The sequence below is a fragment of the Nuphar pumila genome, chromosome 17 (assembly GCF_984573655.1).
Source record: "Nuphar pumila chromosome 17, dmNupPumi1.hap1.1, whole genome shotgun sequence".
In the NCBI taxonomy this organism is placed as follows: domain Eukaryota; kingdom Viridiplantae; phylum Streptophyta; class Magnoliopsida; order Nymphaeales; family Nymphaeaceae; genus Nuphar; species Nuphar pumila.
The window spans coordinates 3,804,668-3,825,734 of NC_143265.1; the positions used below are offsets into that span (position 1 = coordinate 3,804,668).

The 21,067-nt window shown below is 37.2% G+C and overlaps 1 protein-coding gene across 1 annotated transcript; it reads left to right on the forward strand.

Moving 5' to 3' along the window:
• The first annotated feature begins 517 nt into the window (after nucleotides 1–517).
• Nucleotides 518–12,198, forward strand: LOC149811386 (uncharacterized). The gene is made up of 3 exons (XM_089993870.1): nucleotides 518–679; nucleotides 6,655–6,865; nucleotides 7,457–12,198. The coding sequence occupies exons 1-3, from the start codon at nucleotides 518–520 to the stop codon at nucleotides 12,196–12,198; spliced, it is 5,115 nt and encodes a 1,704-aa protein (XP_089849996.1).
• Nucleotides 12,199–21,067: the final 8,869 nt, after the last annotated feature.

Below are 21,067 nucleotides of genomic sequence, written 5' to 3' on the forward strand. Positions count from 1 at the left end.
AAAAAAGGGACCGTTGAAGGGCGGTAGTTCCTTTGAAAGAGCAAGACAATGAAGGAGGTTTCCAAAGCCAAGGTCCAAGGCTAACCCTTACGTGTTCGTGGAGAACCAATCATCATACTGCGTATGACAATATTCTATCACACCTCCTGAGTCCTGAATCCGGATGGAGGTGTGCAACTGTGCACGTTCCCCCACTCTCACATATTACGGTTCTCAAGTGAAATGTGATTGAATATAACCAACGATCAGTTACATATCATATGACCATACATAAGTTATGTGCTTTACCTCTCCTGCTTCTCTCTATATTTCTAAAGAGAGAGAGTTAAGCAAGACAGATAATACATTAGAGTCGGTCATAGAGGAGAGAGAGAGAGTGTGTGTGTGTATTTTCGTCTTCCAATCACAAAAGAGAGAGAGAGAGATTATAAATAGAAGGGTGGTAGAGGAAACGGGAGAAATAGACGGCAAGGGCGGGCTTGTTTTGGCTTTCAACATTTCAGAGAGAGAGAGAGCAATGGCGACGCCGCCTCGTGAGCACATAGAGAAGATAAGGACGTGCAAGTTCTCCATCGGAGGAAACCCAAACCCTCTCACCGAAGATCTCCACCATGCAGTCAAGAACCTCTCTGCCGAGCTCTACACCAAGGATGTCCACTTCTTTATGGAGCTCGTTCAGGTTCGTTAAGTTTGTCCTCTCTCCCTCTCCACACATACACAAATATATTTCAGTAATTAAAAACATAGGCATAGATGGATGACATGCTCTCACATCCATCTATGCCATCTGTTACTTTTTTATATTTTTAAATTGTCTCACTTTTGACTGTTGTTGGTATTGGTAACTATTTTTGTTAGATGATTCATATTTTTTTCATTCCTTTTGTTGCTGTATTTCCAATGAAAAAAACTTTTTTATTTCCTTTTTTCTTTGTTTCCTAAGGGCAATTAGGAAAGCCATGATATAGAGCCTTTCTAACGCCAACTCCACTGGGTAAAAAATAAAATAATTCTTGGTTTTCTGAAAGTAATGAAAAGTTAGGAAGAGAATAAGTGCATTCTGTTGCACAAAAATTCCCAACTGAACTATGGATTAACAATTATAATTTTGGATGGCTGATCAGAGCTATAAATCTTGGTTGAACATTTCCCATATTTGACCTTTTTTAAGACATTTTTAGCTTCCGAACCGTTATTCATTTTGTTTGTGAAATTTCATAATAGACTTGGGCTCGACTAGAATTCCGAATAAAATCTAAAAAATTTCAATTTATAAAGATTAAATTTTTTTTATTTTGCCAAGTATGATACTAGTTCATGTAATTCTTATAGGACCCGTACAATTTCTGTTTATGGAGGGTCCGAACCTGGTACCAGCATCTCAAATCAGACATGAGTTTGGTCAAACTTGGGTCCAAACCAAACCTGACCCATTGACACCCCTCTTGAGGGGTGGCATGGTGAATGCTCTTCATATGTGGAATGAGGCCTATTGACCTACTACTATGTAAGAATCTAATCTAGAATTAGTTGTTCATTTGGCTGACTAATATTTTAGTTTTGCTTTTTCCTCTGATTGGTTCGAGAGAGAATTTCCAAAACTTAAAAAGCCTAATAAATGGAGATGAATACATGTATCATGATCATCACAAATTAAAGGAAAGTCAACACAAATAAATTAATGATTTTAGCATTGAAAAGCCTCTTTTACCTTTTCAATAAGAGCATGCATTTTAAGTGTTATCATGACCGTTGAATTTTTTGAGATCTATAGGTTATAAAAAGGGAATAGGTGCTCCTGAAGCATTGTATCATTATTATATATATTGGTGCTAAATGAGTTTTCTTTATTTTATTTTTAAATTCTGAGCGTTTGATTCCGACACTTTGGTAGGTTTTTGTAAGGTACAAAAAATCAAATTTCTAAAATCTGTGTAAATTTTTGAGGCTCGAAATATCTTTTTTTAATTGAAAACACATGATCCAGGTATGGATTCCTAGTATCGATCATGCCCAACACATTTATAGGGACAAAACTGCGAAAAAAATACAAAAAATGCCAAAAAACCCATTTAGCATATTTCATTTAGCACAAATGTATTACCATATATATCTATCTCTATATATATATATATATATATAAGAAATGGGTAGGTGTGAAATTGATACGTGCTAAATGATGCATGCTAAATGGTTTTTTCTACCGCACTTGTAGAGGGGTGACAACCAATTTTCCTATAACGGTTGGGTTACATTAATGATTTGCTTTAAGCCCTTTCCTATTTGCTATAGTGATGAATGGGCTTATGAGATCAATCCAAGAAAATGTGCCATGGTGTATGTTGTTTGCTGATGATATTGTTTTGATTGATGAGTCTAGCATTGGGGTTAATGCTAAGTTAGAATTATGGAGACAGACATTGGAAGCAAGAGGTTTTAAGTTGAGTAAGAGTAAGACAAAATATATGGAATGTCAGTTTAGTAAGCAACGAAGTAGTGATGGGAGTGTAGTGAAGCTTGGTGAGCAAGAAATACCAGTGAATGATTGTTTCAAATATTTGGGATCTATCATTCAAAAGTATGGAGAAATTGATGGAGATGTAAATCATAGGATAAAGGTTGGGTGGATGAAATAGAAAGGTGCAACTGGAGTGTTGTGCGATCGTAGAATGCCATTGCGGTTGAAGGAAAAGTTTTATAGGATGACAATTAGGCCTGCTTTACTATATGGTACGGAATGTTGGACTACCAAGAGACATCATATTCAAAAAATGAGTGTAGCCGAGATGCGTATGCTTAGATGGATGTGTGAAAATACAATAAAAGATAATATTCGAAACGAGGAGATACATAAGAAGGTAGGCGTTGCATCCATTGAAAATAAGATGAGTGAGAATCGTTTACGATGGTTTGGGCATATTTGGCGAAGGCCTAATGATGCTCCGGTTAGAAGGATGGAGAAATGGGAAAATCTTTTAGCTAAAAGAGGTCGGGGTAGGCCTAGGAAGACTTAGATGGAGATGATAGGAAAGGATATGAATGCTTTGAATCTCACCGAGGACATGGCATTGGATAGAAATGATTGGAGGAGAAGGATTCATGTGGAAGACCTAGAATGATTTTCTTTTTTGGTTCATATCTCCGACCCCAATTGTTTTGGGATGAAGGCGTAGTTGTTGTTGTTGCTGTATGGTATTTTTTTTGCAGTTTTGACCCCATAAATGTGTTCGGCATGGTCGATTTGCGAGGAATCCATACTGGATCATGTGTTTTCAATGAAAAAAATGATATTCAGAGCCTTGAAATTTTATAAATATTTTTTACCGTTGATTTTTAGAACCTTACAAAAACCTACCCATGTGTCAGAATCAAACGCTTCAAGAGCTGATCCCTATAAAATCAAGTACATATATTAGATTTGTACAGTCAGAATTTAAAAATAAAATAAAAAAACCTTGAAAACTCTATGGTTGGAAACATATTAATAGGCTCTTGAATCAAAGCTTTTGGTGTGTAGGTAAGATTATATATATGAAAAGTGATAGTTGCCTACCACTTTTCTAGCCTACCACCACTCTACCGTGAGTGGACTTGAATTTTTCGGTTGTTCTTTTAGCCTTAAATATTTATTAAAATCTTAGACCATTGATTTTTAAACCTTATAAAAACCTACTTGCATATCGGAATCAAACAATCCAAGAGACTATTACTATAAAATCAAAACTATAGAACACATCTGTATGGTTAGATTTAAGAAAAATATGAAAAAACATTTGAAAGCTGGGTAGGCTAGAAAAGTCGTAGGCAACTACCACCTAATATATATATATATATATATTTCTTTTACAGATTAAATACTATGGATGTGATCTACAAGTTTTGTTTAGTGGGAAATGAGTTTTGAATCATAAGATTGTGACACATAAACAGGCTTTTTAAGAGCTTCAAAAATTAATGGTCTACAATGAACTAAAATTTTATGACTCAAAAAATCATATTTTTGGATCAAAATAACATGATCCAAGGTTTGATCCTTAACAAACTATCCTAAACTCATTTATGTGGTCAGATTGAGTTGATAAAGCTTGATCCTATGATTTTCAGCTCAATAGTGTTATATATTTAGTTGCCTTCAATAGCACTAAACATTAACCATATATATAGGATTTTGAAAACCTCCTCAATGAAAAACCCTCTCAAACCTCCCAAATGAATATTTTATTGGATTTTGGTGTTTTTTTCAAAATTTCGACTATACAAATGTGATCTATGTGCTTGTTATTATATAAATCAGTTCTTGGAGCATTTGATTCTGATGCATGAATAGGTTTTTATAAAGTTTCAAAAATCAATGACATGCGATTTTCATAAATTTTTGAGGCTCTGAATACCATTTTTTTCTATCCAGAATTCATGATCCAAGTGTCGATTTATAATAAATCAATCAGGCTGAAGACATCTGTATGGGTCAGAATTTTGAAAAAAATACCAAAAAATTTCTATTTGGTAGGTTTGGGACCATTTTTTATATGGGCCACTCCTTGTCCTCCTTGTGAAAATCTATATGTTAAATAGTTTTTTTGGCAAATCTGACCGTATGGATGTGATCTTCATGGTTGGGAACATATGAATAGACTCATGGATCACATTTTTTTGATATGTAGGTAAGATTTTAAAACAATAAAATTTTTAGAGCTCGTAAAATCCTAGGTGCACATCAAGAAAGTTTAGTCAAGTGTCTATTCATATTTTTTCAACCATGATCACATCTATATGATCAGATTTGCCAGAAAATATATTTAACAAACATATTTTGATAGGGAGGACAGGGGGCCTTCTCTCTCTCTCTCTCTCTCTCTATATATATATATATATATATATTAATGGCCGATTCTATGGTGGTATTGTACGTACTACAATACCTTATGGCATTACACACTTGATTTACATATACATCTAAGCTCCAGGAGTAAAAATTGCACAGTGTTTAGCATGCTTGATTTGTTATTTTCATGTGTTAAGATTCACTCAAATATGATGTTTTATAATTTATACTATTTTTAAACCACCCTTATTTTCATGAATTGTGAGTCATTGATTTTCACTATCATAAAAATAAAATCTTATGGTGTATTAGACATGATGAAACCTTTTAATATAATAAATAAATCATGCTAAGCACGTTAGATTTGGCATTTGGTGCTAGATATATACAAACAAAAGTGTGTACCACGTGTGACTTAAAAAAAAAAGTGTACCACGTATGGTACAATGGAACTGAACCATCGTATATTTTCCTTATATATATGTATGTATTTATGTATGTATCAAAGTCTTTGGTGCATATGTGCATACAGTATCAATAAATTGAAACTTTTAGGTGCAAGTAGTTGTGACTCAATCTTGCCCTCTACATGGGTTAGCATAGTCAATTTGTTAGAGATCAGTCATTGGATCTGAAGCAGCCTAGCTCTCCCTTGGCCTAGTGAATTACCTTCCAACTCAAGAGTTCAAGGGATGGAAAGGCTCCAAAGCTGATGCACAGTCTAAGCCGTTCCACATTCCACATGTTATAGTGGTGAGTGGTGATATATATATATATATATATATATATATATATATATATATATATATATATATATATATATATATATATATATATATATATATATATATATATTGTTGTTAACTTGATCTATGCTGGTGCAAGTTACCATTATAGGGGAACCTTGGTCAATGCCTACTATTCATGTTACACGTGCATTTCTTTTTATATTTACACGTCTCCCAAGATCAGATACCTAACCGTGTTGGCTCTGCCTGCAGTACTTATGATCACTCCCCTCTCCTGGCAGCCTAAAACTCCGTTGACTTAACCCTTGCCCCTAAGGGAGTCATCTCGCATTGGCTCGTGCAAGGGATGACGCTCACGGGATTCCTAGGGGCCTATGACCCATCCCATTACGCCAAACCCCTTCGGGGCAATTACATGTGCAATTAGAATATCATTTTTCTTGTGCATCACTGTACATGTATTCTTATGGTATTATTTTTTACACTGTGTGGCTTAACTTCTCAATTGGAAACAGACCACATGACTGGACCACCCTTTTTACCTGTTTCAATTTGTTGAGGGGAAATCCTCGATGTCCCACAGCGGCCTGCCCACCGTGATTCATGTGGTAAGACCTGGAAGAGATTGACTACACCCTGATATAAAACCCCTCAACCGCCCCCCATTTTCCACCAGAAAGTCTATTGCTTTCGCCTTAAGGCAAGGGATGTGAACCCCAAGTATTGAACTCTTGACATGCTTCAACTTAAGCTCTTTAAACTGACAGACCTAGCCAGGTGTATGGATTTTTTGTGGGCGAATGGACCAGGCTTTTCTTGCAAGAAAGAAAATTTTAAATGATAATTCAAATGTTCTAAATAGATTTTTTTTTTCATTTTTCAATTTGCATGCAATAGGAAGAGAAGTATAATGGGGTTGACAGACAGCAGTAAGGGGTTCATGTCATATTTTTTTTTTCTGCATGGGATGTTTCTGTTTTGGCTCACTGCACAAATGTCTGAAGAATTTGGACTATTTATCTAGTGTGCAATTAAGCCAGCAATATAGACCATCACTAAGAATGGCATTTTGGATTGCAGAATGCAGAAGATAATGAGTACCTGGATGGTGTGAAACCTTCGCTGGAGTTTGTCATCACCTCCAAGGACATTACTCTGACTGGAGCATCCTCAACTCTGTTGGTCTTCAATAACGAGAGGGGTTTTTCTCAGAGAAATATTGAATCAATCTGCAGTATTGGTCGATCGACAAAGAAAGGAAACAGACAGGGAGGCTACATCGGAGAGAAAGGTATTCCTGTGGCTCCATCAATAATTATAATATACAGTCTCGCGTGTTTTCTTGAATTTCAGTATTTATATTAGTTCACCATTCAGAATCTCAGACTATTATCCATCACTAATTGTACTGTTTGCTTGAAAGTGGAGAAATGGAAGAAAATCATAAAAGAGAGAACTAGCTGGTTGCCTTCAAGAAAAAAAAATTAATTATCTAAAATACCATCAGTTCGGAGGTGTTGATAGTAGAATATAAAATGCATAGACAATTCTGACATTCAAGAATCTGGCTGTTACTGTCGATGCTGAAATTCAAGAATCTGGCTGTTACTGTTGATTGTTTTTCTTTGTATGGTTCACAATGCATTTTTTAACTTTCTAAGTTTCTCAATTTGTTTATTTCATGATGAAAGAATGTATGCCATTTTAGTTTGAATGTATCACTGTTTTTTCTTTATAATTGATGAATATATTTAGCTGTGAATGGGTTGGATTTTATATAGTGGACAACTCCACATATCAGAAGAAAGTATGTACATGCTCAGTGGAAACTGGAAACACTGTTTTAACTGTTAAATGTTGATTGAATTTTTGTCCTTTGTAGGGATTGGGTTTAAAAGTGTGTTCTTGGTTACTGGCCAACCATATATTTTCAGCAATGGCTATCAGATAAGGTTCAATGAAGACCCTGATCCAGACTGTGGCATTGGATATATTGTCCCTGAATGGGTTGATGAGAGCCCCACCATATCAGATATAAAGCAAATATATAGCTCTTCTCAATCCCTTCCATCCACGATCATAATCCTACCTCTGAAACCTGAAAAGGAGGAGGCTGTGAAGAAGCAACTTTCGAGTATTCATCCTGAAGTTCTGTTGTTCCTCTCGAAAATCAAGCGACTTTCTGTAAGAGAGGATAATGCTGATTCTGGGGTTGCTACCATCAATGCAATCTCTATCTCAAGCGAAACTAATTTCAAGACAAGGAAGAACATTGATGCTGAATCCTACATGCTTCACCTCACTGCTGAAGAGGACGGTCATAAAGCTGAAGAAGAGTGTGGATATCACATGTGGAGACAGAGGTTTCCTGTTAAGCATGAAAACAGAGTTGATAGAAGGATGGATATTGAAGAATTGACAATCACTCTTGCTTTCCCATTCGGGAAACGACTTAATAGAGGGAAAAGGTTTCCTGGTGTTTATGCATTCTTGCCCACTGAGATGGTGACTAATTTCCCGTTCATAATTCAAGCAGATTTCCTTCTTGTGTCTTCGAGAGAGACCATAGTCATGGACAATAAATGGAACAGAGGAATTCTTGAGTGTGTTCCTTCGGCTTTCATCAATGCACTTGTTTCTCTTGTTAAATCAACAGAATCTGCTCCTCTATCTTCTTTGCCACCTATGTTTGAATTCCTGCCACTGAAGGAATCTGCATATCCAGTTCTGAATGATGTGAGAAGATCAATAAAAGAGAAGGTGATAAAAAAGGATATTATCCCTTGCACGACATACACAAAGCAGAAACTGTTCTGCAAGCCTAATGAAGCAGGAAGACTACTTTCTGCATTTTGGATCATATTGATCAAGGCCAGGGAGCAAGGAGTGCCCCTGCAAAATCTTTTGACTTATGGAAAGTATCTTTTGCATTCCTCGTTTGACAGTCCACAATATGATGATGTACTCGGCTTCTTGGGAGTGAACTTTGTTGATCATGATTGGTACATAACGTGCATCCAAGGGTCTAGCCTGATATCAGGTGTTTCTGAGGATGTCTACCTGGAGATTCTCTGCTTCCTTGCTGATAATTGGGTCAGCTTCTCTGGCTGTACTGCCATTAAACACCTTCCTATTTTGAAGTGCATTGATCAGTATGACAGGGAAGCTTTGTGGACCCTTGACAAGGGAAATCAAATATGCCTTTCATCCCATCCAAAGCAAATTCAGTGGTTCATAAAATGGAACAAGGAATTCAAGCATGCAGCAGGTCGTTTTTTTGTACCTGAAAACACTCAAATGGCTCTGAGGGAGTACACTGAGAAAGAAACATTGAAGAAGTGGCTGCGTGCATATGCTGGTGTGAAGGAAATAAACATGTGTGATTATGCTCGTCGTCTTCTTAGTTCATTGAATAGTGAGAGGAGTCAGGTGATTGCATTCACTCACTTCTTATACCATACATTCTCCAAAGGTTACCTTTCAAGCGATGGGGTGAATAACCTCTGCAACTCATTGCCATTGGTCGACAAATACGGTTGTGTGACTGATGAAACGGATGGAGTGCTTGTCCCAGCAACAGGGAGCAAGTGGGCAGAGCTGATGGGCTCAAATCCTTGGAGACAAGAGAGGTACATTGAATTGAGTGATGATTACCTGCGTCCTGGTCAGTATGGTGGTGAATACACACCACCGAATGAGCTTTTGAAATTTATTCAAACTCATGTAGGAGCATTGGACATACCTCACTTAGCCCCTCCTGATGCTTCATTCCCTACTGCATCTTCGGCACTCACTGTGCAAAATACAGTTTTGCTTCTGGATTGGATCCGAAACCTAAGATGTACTGGAACTCGAATTCCAGAGAAATTCTTGAAGTGTATAAAAGAAGGAAGTTGGCTGAAAACTAGCCTAGGATTCAAGCCTCCATCAGAGTCATTCTTTCCCAGCTCCCAGTGGGGAAGCCTTATCCAAATGGGAAGTGGCCTTGCTGATATTCCTCTGATTCATGAACATTTCTGTGACAACAAGATCTCTTTTTACGTGGAAGAGCTAAAAGAAATTGGAGTGATGTTTGGTTTTGGGGAAGCTTGCAAGTTCATCGGAAAGCGTCTCATGTCGCTTGCAGCTTCCTCATCATTAAGTCGTGGGCATGTGTTTTCAATATTGAAGTTCATTAGATATTTAAGGGAGAAGTATCTACTTCCTGGGGAGTTCATTGAAAGCATCAAAAGGGAAAGCTGGCTTAGGACTTCCAAAGGTGTCAAGCCTCCAACAGGATGTGTTCTGAAGGATTCTGTTTGGGATGTTGCTTCACAAATCAGTAGCATGCCTTTTATTGATGATCATTATTATGGTGAGGATATTCGGCAGTACTGTGAGGAGCTTAAATTATTGGGAGTTGTGGTTGGATTCAATGAGAATTACCAGCTTATTGCTGACAATCTCGATTTGCGGCAGTCCTTGAAATCTCTGAGACCTGAGAGTTTGCTTTTGATACTGAAGCTCATTCAGCAAACAAAATCAGCCCATCAGATTATAACAGTTATTAAATCTCAACAATGGGTAAAGACCAACCTTGGTTACAAGTTGCCAGCTGAATCTTTCCTGCTTAATTCCAAGTGGGGAAGTTTATATCATATTGTAGATGGCCTTGCACTGGTTGATGAAGCCTTTTATGGAGAAGATATCAGATCATACAAGGATCAGCTAGAGGCAACAGGTGTGGTTGTGAGCTTTGAGGGTGCATCGAAGGCTGTTGCACGGCATCTCAAGGTTCTCTCATTCTCAACTGGGCTGACAAAGAATAGTGTGTTTTCCCTTTTGGAATGTTATAAGAAACTGAAAGAAATCAATCAACCACTAACCCCGGAGCTCAAGGAGTGCATCTTTGATTTGAAATGGTTGCGAACTTGTCTTGGCTTCAGATCACCTGAACTATCAATCTTGTTTGATTCCTCATGGGAGTCTCTCCGTCCTATTGCTAGCCTTCCCTTTGTTGATGACTCATTTTATGGGAAAAATATATATTCATACAGTGATGTGCTGAAGGAGATTGGAGTTATACACGGGCTCACCCGAGGATGCCTGTTCGTTGCTAGAGGCATTAAGTTGCCAAGAGAACCGAGCGAAATAACTTCAAGTAGCATGCTGTCACTACTGGAATGTGTCAGGTGTTTGAGAAAGGCGTTAACCTCCTTGCCTGAAGTTTTCATGAAAAGTATCATCGACAAGAAGTTTTTGAAGACAAGTCTGGGTTTCAAGTCTCCAAGTGAGTGTTTGTTGTTTGAGCCGAAGTGGTCAAGTTTCTTAAAGAGGAGAGATGCTCCTTTCATTGATGAGCAGTTATATGGCACTGAAATCTCATCCTTTCATGAAGAACTAAAAGCAGTGGGTGTCATCGTCGATGTTGAACGTGGATGCTCTGTGGTAGCAGACAACCTCACTTCTCATTCTCGGCTTGAGGTTATAAGGAGAATATATAGATACCTGAGTGAGTTCAAGTGGAAGCCTGATAATTCTGCTGCATGCTTGATTTGGATCCCAATTGGCAATAACAATGGGAAATGGGCCAATGCAGAAGATTGTGTCCTCCATGATAGAAATAGTCTATTTGCGTCACAGTTGCATGTATTGGAAAAGTATTATGACAAGAACTTGCTTCTCTTTTTTGCTGATTCATTTGAAGTTGCATTATGTCCTTCATCAGAACATTACTGTAAATTATGGAAGGAATGGGAAGATGCACGGTACCATCTGACACATAGTGAATGCTGCGCTTTCTGGGAATTCATCTCTAAGCATTGGAGTTCCGTGACAGAGAAACTTTTAGCAGACAGCGTGACAAGAGTGCCTGTTATGACTGTTTCAGGTGAAGTTCATTTAGCTGACAAGGACGAAGTGTTCATCCCAGATGATTTGCAGCTGAAAGATATGATTGAGGAGTCGTCTTTCGAGTCATTTTTCGTGTGGTATCCTCAGCCGAGCCTGCCATCAATTCATCTCAGTAAACTTTTTAGAATTTACAGGAGCATTGGAGTTCAAAATATATCTGAATCTGTGCAAAAGGTTGCAGCTTCAGTATCTAAAGATGTTGAATTCCGTAAATTAAAACGAGGCTGTGGTGTGATTCGGGTGGGTCTGATCAGAATCATCTTGGGATATTTAGCAGACCCTTCTCATGGTTTTTCTGCAGATCAGAGGCATGCAATTGTAAAGCCTCTTCTCGATCTTACAGCGTTCGAAACTGCTGGACAAATAACTGTCAAGTACCAGCTTCCTTTGTTGAATGGAAGGAGTTTGAGCATTGAAGCAGAAAGAATGATACGTTGGGAGAGAGAGAGCTCCAAGCTGCATGTTCAGAAGCTGAAAAGATCAGATGAGAAATCCTGCATTGAGTTTGCAACTTATTTTTCTCAAGTGATATCCGAGGGCCTGTTGTGGGATAGTACTGATAAGATGCATGATCTCCGCGAGTTGATCAAGTTGGGAAGCTTGTTGAAATTTAAGGTGGATGCAATTGATTTCTTACTGAAGACAAAGAACTTGCAGCTTTTCTCTGAGGATGAGGATTTCCTTGCTTCTGCATTCCCCTCGGATCCTGCCGAGCAAGGTGATGCGAAATGATACCTTGATCTGATATGTTTCTTCTCCTCGATCTGTCTCAGTAACCAAAAAAGAAAAAGTTCTTCCTCTAGATGTTGCCTAGCTTGAAAGATATATAGCTGTATGTGGCTTTCTTTTACTATCTGATGCTGCTTCTATGTTTCAAAATTTTGTCTTATGTTGGGCACACCCAACTAGTGAAACTATGTACCATCTTTTGGATATGAATTTTGAATAGTGTTTTCTATTACTTTAAAAAGATTTTATGACAGCCAAGAACATGTTATCGACTTGTTTGTTTGCTTTAGTTCACTCTCTAGTGGAACCCATATGGTGCGAGCAGTGATATTAAAGGCGCTCCTTAAGGCACACCCAGCTTGAGGTGCGAAGAAGAAAGAAGAAAGAAGAAAGAAGAGATATATTTAATTATTTTTTTAGTTACTTTTTATATGTTAATCTCATATTTTTAAGCTTTTATAGGTTAATCTCATATTTTTTAGTACTTATATAAGATTTTTTATTGCTTATTGGTTGTTGCTTTATAGAACATTATATTTTTTAATTATATAATTAGTTTTCCAGTTATGTAATCAGTTTCTTAGTTACTTTTATATGTTAATATCATGTTATTTATTTCTTATTTTTGATTTTCTATTTCTTATTGGTTGTTACTTCATCAATAAAGCATTTCTTTATTTATTTGTATTTTTAGATATTTTTTATAATTTTTTTAAAGTTAAAAAAAAAATTGAGGCTTACTCCTCGCCTTAGTTTTTGGTGGAGCGACTGGCTTTGATATGTTTAGCATGTGCATTTATTGGAAAAAGCCAAATTTTGGTTTATTATTATTGGCTATATAGATTTTTGAAGCTCTCAAAATGCCTACTTATTAAAGGCAACCAGTCAATCCAAAATAAGTTTTTTACTAAGCAAACCATGGTAGATCCTGTCCATAGGGCTTGATCTGCAAACAGATAAAGAAGAATGTGAAGGCACAAGTGGATTCTATTCTAGAGTACGATACTGTCAAGTGTAAGTCAATATTTTCCCTGTACATACACTGAACAATATCGACTCTTGAACATATATATATATAGTCACGAATCTCGTTTTTGGGAAAAACTTGGCTAGGAAAAATCTCAGGATATTTTGAAAAAAACAAATTTTTCTTTGGGAGTCTCGGGAAAATATCGATTTATATAAATTAATGTGTAGAATATATACAAATAAAAGTAAAAATATAAATAGTTTTACAAAACTAGGCAAAATGCATACTCTTGTAATATACAAGTCACAAAGACACAAAGGACACGAGGATGCGTGACACGGGTTAGACTCGCAAGTTACGCTACCGAAACGCCATGTCCCCATGACATAGCATAGTAACAAATCTCACTGATATTTTGAATTTATTGCTAAAAAATCATGATATTTTGACCGAACGACATATCACCAATAAAAATGCAACATATTAAATTTATCGCATAAATTGAATATTTCACGATTTTATCACTGAGTTTTTTAAAGAAAAAACCACGAAAAATGCCCAGTTATGTTCCATGCATCACTTTTGAGTATGGTGACTTTTTATTGCACGATCATTTCCCAGTGCAACCCTTTTCTTATTCCAAGCCCAGCATTTAATTGTACAGTAAGCCTTCCTTTTATAACTTATGGAAGGGAACTCTATATCCTTCATGTGGGATTTCATGGTTTTATGAAATGCAATGTATAACTATTATGTTACCTATAATATTTAATAAGTTATGTATCACTTCCATGAAATGGAATATATCCTCACAATATTAATGTATTGTATATATATTCCACTTTATCTATTTTTACAAACCTTCCTGGCCCAAACCAGCCCCTCTCTCTCTCAATATATTTTATGTTTTGGTTTTCAACTTGCCAAGACTTTCCTGATTTTTTTTTCGAAAAAAGCTTGTTTTTATGAAAATTTCTTGAGATATTCTTTTACCGAGAATATCATGAGAACGAGATTTGTGACTATGTGACAGGTTAATACCATAGTTACCAAGAAACGAAATGGATACGAGAAGGGACATGGGAAGCAGAAGCGGGGAAGCAAGTGCTAACAAGTAGCATGAAGTGGAAAGCGGGGAAGCGATTATGTAAGTGCATAAAAAATAAAAAAAAGCACAAAAAACAATATAAAGTGTGGGCCGAAGCAAATTAGAATGACATGAACACAAGTATAAAACCAACAGGCATGCTTGTTATAAAAAAATATTATTTTTAATATGAAAAACATATGAAATAAGGAGGAAGCCAGTGAGAGGTGAGAAGATGCAAGAGGAAAACGTCAAGCAAGCGAAAAGGGAATCAATTTGAGAAATGAAGAGGAGTCGAGCTTCCTAGTAAAAAGAATCAAGTTTCTCATATTTCAGAAGCTGGTTTCCCAAAGCTTTCCCTCTTTTTTGGGAAGCAAGGAGTCTCCGGCTTTGGAAGTGAGCTTCCACGTGTAGCAAGAAGCTTTCGGTAACTATGGTCAATATTGTGCTAAACATGTGATATTTTAAATATCATGTTTATTTCAGCATAATATTTCCCTTTGAAGATATCATGATTTTATAATGATATTTTCAATTGTGACTGAATTTTATTGCAGATAAGGGGTAATGTTTGCTTATCCTTTTAGTGAAAATTAGTAATATTTTTATTTTTCTAATGTTTTTTACCCATCTCACCCTTCAGATGTGGTATCTATGTTTTTTTAGTAGAAAGCAACATTTGGTTCATGTTTTTGCGAGCGGCCTACACTAAACCAAATTTTCAACTCTCAAAAAATAGCATTTTTACTTCAAAAAAATTTGATCCAAGAGTCAATTCCGACAATGTTGCGGTTAGATTTGCTCAAAACATCCTTGTGTTCCTTTCCCATGAAGGTACCAAATGCTTTTTCACATATACATAAGAAATGCTGTTAAAGATGTTTCTAGGCGTTTGAATAGCAGAGCAGAATTTCTTTCTCAAAAAAAAAAAAAAGCTGACAGCAGGGGACAGGAAAATGCATCGTGTTTTGTACTGTCCGTGGACAGGACATGATGCAGGCCAACGCTCTTATATATATATTGAAAAAGTTTCAAAAAATAGCATATTTTTGTAAAGATTTTAATGATTTATTGTTTCTTACCAAAGGTACTTTGAAAATATTTAGTCCCATATTTTAGAGGGAGAAATTTTTTTGGTGGTTTAAATAGAGCGTGTGTTCTCTATTCTTTATTTTGGTAAACCTTGTGTATTAGGGTAACTTGTGGACGTTGCTGCACTTCGTGCATGAACGGACTTGCCATTTATGCACACACTCATATGTGTGCTCTTGAGGTGCAATGTGGCATTTTGATGGCACACTTTGCACGCTTGCGTGTGAGGTGCCGAGGTCCGCTTTAACCAAGTCATCTTTGACTTTTCATTTTTCGAATAGTTTGATCGTTTGAAAGACTTTAAAAATGCTGACAACCTCGACCCTCGGTAAGGAGAGTAGTCTAGCCGACTAAGTCTGAGTGTAAACCAAACCGAGTCAGGTCTTTCAGGACTCAAAGGAGTCGATCTTGGTGGGACCCAGAGAAAAAAAAAGTCTCGACTAATCGAATTGGTCTATACTGAACCATACCGACTCGGTCTGACTGAACCGGTCTGAGTGTGAACCCAAATCGGGTCGGGTCTGGCTAAGACCGACTCGGTCCAGGTCAGTCCAGACCGAGTCTGGTCAATGAGTCTTGAACCAACTCGATCGATCAAACTGAGTCAAATCTGATAGGGTCTTAGTTCTCTATTTAGGTCTAGATTAAACAGAGCCAGATCAGGTCTGGGTCCAGTTTGATCCAGTTGACCTGGACCGATCCAAGTTATACTAGGTACAAACAAAATTGAGTCTAGATCTAGTATAGAACTGGATGGATCAGTCTTGGATCTATACTAGAATTGAATTTCGATCTAGTTTGAGACTATTCGAATCAGTTTTAGATCTAGCATATAACTGGATCTGAATCCAGACCATAGCTGGATAGATCAGAATTGGATTTGGACCAAGTTTGTAATTTATTATCGATCTAGTTTGAAACTAAATTTGATTTGATTCAATTTGTTCCTGACTAGGACAAAACTGAACTAGTTCAATCAGTCTCTGATTAAGATACAACTGAACTAGTCTAGTTTGTCCCTAACTGAGACAGAACTGAACCTAGTTGAAATAGTTGGGTCCAGTTTAATTACACAAAACTGGATATGGATCTACACCTGTTAGTAAGCAGATATATTATGTTTTTTTGAGAATTTAAGTGAGTTTGAACCCAGACCCAGTTAGGTCTAGACTAGGTTTAGTAAACCTAGTATTCTAAACTCAACTGAACCTATTTTGACCTAGGATGAGTCAGGTCAAATCATAGAATTGAAATGACCAAATTACCCTTGTGTATACCCAATATCCAATTAAGTAAAATAGGTATAACTTTGCACTCTGAACCCAAAATTGAGTGAGGTTTGGTGCGTTGGATTCATATCGCTGAGAAAAAATTTTCTATTCTATGGTTTTGACCAAACCAAGGGTAAAAAAATTAAGGTTTGACAGATCACCTTAAAAGAATATTTTGGTAATTTTGTGAAATTATAAATAGTGTCTGTGTATTAGTATGAACATGCATATGTGACGATCGGATTGTATTGTTAGAATCACTTGAGACTCGATTGCGACTAGAGTGCAACATTCACATTCGAGGTAAGGGATATTATAAGTTACCTTAGTTGTGAGTAAATCATGTTGCGTTGCATATTATCATTGTATGTTAGCATGTTTAAAAATGTATCTCTTGAGTGTGAGCATGATGTGTGGTGTAAGTTTTATAAAATAAATTTTTAAAAGGTATTTTTTATGAAAATGATTTATGCAAGCTATACACTAAATAATAAAAATAGGCTCACACGAGTGGTGGAGTCTGAGTCGATCTCAAGGAATGAGAGAAATACTTTGTATTCCACAAAAACTAATCTACTATTATTGTCTTGAAAAAAAAATTAATTAATTAATTATGCGGCCCTCTGCGGAGGGCTTAAACAAATAAAAATAATTAAGTAGCCTTATTACAAACCTAATGAATTAAATAAATAAAATAAATCCTAGGCTAAAAAAAGAAAAAAGGGTCTTCAACTCTTGAGCTTCTAGTCCCTTTTGATGCCTCTGCTCTATTTGATGTTCTACAACAGTAAAAAAACTTTCATTTTGATTCAATCATAGATAAATGTGTTCTAAGAAAAAATTTATAGTAATTCAATCATGTATGTGCGTGTTCTATGGCAGTAAAACAATTTCATAGTGATGAAAGCATGCTTGTATGTGTTTTAAGGTTATCAAAAAACTTTCATAGTGATTCAATTATGCATATATGTGTTTTAAGATTGTCAAAAAACTTTCATAGTGATTCAATCATGCATATATGTGTTCTAAGGTTGTCAAAAAACTTTCATATTGATTCAATCATGCATATATGTGTTCGAAGGTTGTCAAACAACTTTCATATAACTACTATCATGCCTAGCATGAAATTCGTACTAAAAAAATAAAAACACTTCTATTCTCATACATTAAAATCATGCTCAACATGATCTTCAAACTCCATCAAAGCAATCCTAGATATCCACAACTAAGTGAGTCTGTGAACAAAAAAGTGTTGTATCCAATAAATTAAATAACATGTGATGCACTTGCATCACTTACTCACCATAGGTATTTACCCGATTTGAATTGCTTTTGCCTTTGCATTTTTTTCTTATTTCTTTTTACATTGCATTTTTAGCCACATGTGATGCTTAGCACTAAGCATCGCGCAATTAGCTCAACAACGTACCTACGAAGCATAAATATACAAAGTAATACAGGAAGGAGGCTCGATCCCTACCTAGAGAAAAAGGAAAAAGGGAGGGGGCTCAGCTCTCCCTGGCGAAAAAAAGGGATGGGGCTCGGCCCCTTCCTCTCATCCTGTAAGATAGGGAGACAGGCAGGAGGCTATCCCCTACCTAGAAAAAAAAATAGGGAAGGGGCTCGACCCCTCCCTCTCATCCCGTAAGACAGGGGCAAAAAAAAAAAAATAGGGAGGGGGCCAAGCCCCTCCCTCACATCCCGTAAGACAGGGAGACAGGGAGGGGGCTCAACCCCTCCCTGACGAATAAAAAAAAATAGAGAGAGGGCTGAGCCCCTCCCTAGCGGGAAAAAAAGGGGGAGGGGGCCGAGCCCCTCCCGGCCATCCCGTAAGACAGGGAGGGGGATCAACCCCTCCCTGGCAAAAAAAAAAAAGAAAAAGAAAGGGAGGGGGCCGAGCCCCTCCCACGCATCTCGTAAGACAGGGAGGGGGCTTGGCCTCTCTCTGACAAAAAAAGCATAGGGAGGGGGTCGAGCTTCTCCCTCACATCCCGTAAGAGAGGGAGACAGGGAGGCTCAGCCCCTCCCTGCCAAAAAATAAAATTGCCGGCGAAAAAAGGAAATAGACAGGGGAGTCAGGTGGGGGTGGGGGTGGGTGGGTGGGTGGGGGGTACCTGAGCCGAAGGGAGTCGGGAGACTAGTGACTGGCATTGGGCATCGGCCGACAAGCGTTGGGCGTCGGTCGACAGGCGTCTGGCGACAGAGACGGGTGACGACCGAGAGGCGGCAGGCGACGGGCCGACAGGCGGCGGAGAAGAAATGCAGTGGGCGACGGGCGGCGGAGATGAAACAGAAAAGAGAAAGAAAGGGGTTCAAATTAGGGATTTATGAGAATATTAGCGATGGATTCGTGACAGACAAATTCCATCTCTAGGTCGGCGCTATTTGGCGATGGGGTAGCGACAAAATAGTTCTACCACTGATCCATCGCTAAGCTGCAACGGATATCGAGACGAAATAAATTCCATCGCTAATTAGCAATGGATTATCGACAGAATGTTTTCTGTCGCTAATTTCACAAATAAGTGATATTTTAGCGATGAATATATTTCTCTCGCTAATCCATCATAAATTTGTGACAGATTTTTTTCGTTGCTAATTAGCGTTTTTCTTGTAGTGTTAAGATGAATTAAATCTGGTCTAAGATCCAATTCGTGCAAATGGATCTTAAACTATTTTAGAGTAAAATAAATTGCTAAAAAAAATAAAAATCTACCCCGATACCCCATACACCCTCTAGTGCCCTAAAATAATCCTACTGAACACTATAACTATCCGAATCCATAAGATCTTGTACCTAAAAAAAATACAGAACTGATTCCAATATTCGCAAAAATGAAATCACCACATATGGTAATTTCTAAGAAGCTAAAAATAAAATTCTTAAAAATTAAGATGTGCCAAAATGAAGGAGTTACTCCAAATATTCATTTGGACCCGAATGGGTTGAAAGAAATTGGATCTTGTAGGGCATCATATCCTGAATAAGGTCTGGAGAGTTGGATTCTCGTCTTCAATGCTTTGATCATCTGGATGCTCTACATCACCCTACCATGTCCAGATCTACTTTTCACTCTTATCAATAGGGGTGGCTATCATGCCAACCCAGCCCGATTAGGGCCCGACAGGCCCGGACCCTATCTTGGTTCGGGCTTGACCTGACTTAGTTATACTTAGGCTTGGATCGGTCTTGAGCCATGCTTGTTGGGATCTGTATAAAACACAGGGGCTCGGCCCGATTTGGGCGTGATTATTTAATCGTGCTGGGCATGGCCAGAGTTGAATAGGGCCTAGGCTGCATTTTTCAGCCTGAGCCTCACCCATTACAGGCTGGGTGCCCAAATCCATGTCCAATGTCTTATTTTTCAAAAAAAAAATGCGAAAGTTTTTTAACGTGAACTAAAGTACCCAAATGTATTGATGAAAAAAGAGAGAAAAATTAACAAAGAAGATACTACTAGAAAGTGTGAGTCCACTTTGGTACAACTGTAGATACAACAATTATACATCCCTTTGGCTAAAAGAAGTACAAAAAACATAAGACAATTTTTTTTTGTGGTGGTGGGGAAAATTGAAAAGAAAAGAAAAGAAAAGAGAAAAAACTACCTGAATTTTCTTACAAAGCTACAACTGTGTTTGGGAGGTTATTGTCGGAATTGGGAGGGTGTCAGAGACAATTATGGCCATTTAAAAAATCTTGTTTCAGCACAAGCCTGCTTGGGAGAAGGAATGCAGAGAATCGTGAATTTGGGCTGGGATTCACAAGGTTCAAAATCCTCATTTTTACCCTCTTTCAACTCCTTTTACAATGAGAAGGTATTTACAACTCTTCATTTTGAAGGAATTGTGGTGGGTAGTTACCAAAAGACGTTCACTTCTCTCTCTCTCTCTCTATATATATATATATATATATATATATATTTATATATATATATACACACACACTCATATGTTAATTGTAGTTTGAATCTAGGTTGCTCAAATCCTACACAATATGGTCTGGCATTGGATTTGGATCTTAAACGAACCTTATTGGCTCTGCAACATTATAAAATTGGGTCAGATGTAAAATATTTGGATTTGAAGTCATATCTTGATGTAGATTCTCTATATAAAATCCATATCTAGGTTAAATATCAATTGAATATTAATTATTTTGTTTACCAAATCTAACTGAATGGACTCAAATTCAATTGGATATCTGACCCAGATATAAATTGTTTGGGTTTTCAATAATATGGTCGAAAATGTATTGGATTTAGTCAAATCTTTGGTTCGAACCTGCGCTTTATTTCTGATATCAATTTAGATTTACATATTCAGAGTGTTTTTTATTAAAATCATTGTTTTGAATCAGATATATGGTTGGATTCAGATCTAATCCAATTCATTTATAGGTCGGAGATGTAAGTTTTTTTGGCCATTATTATTAGGAAGCTTGAGGTTGATACT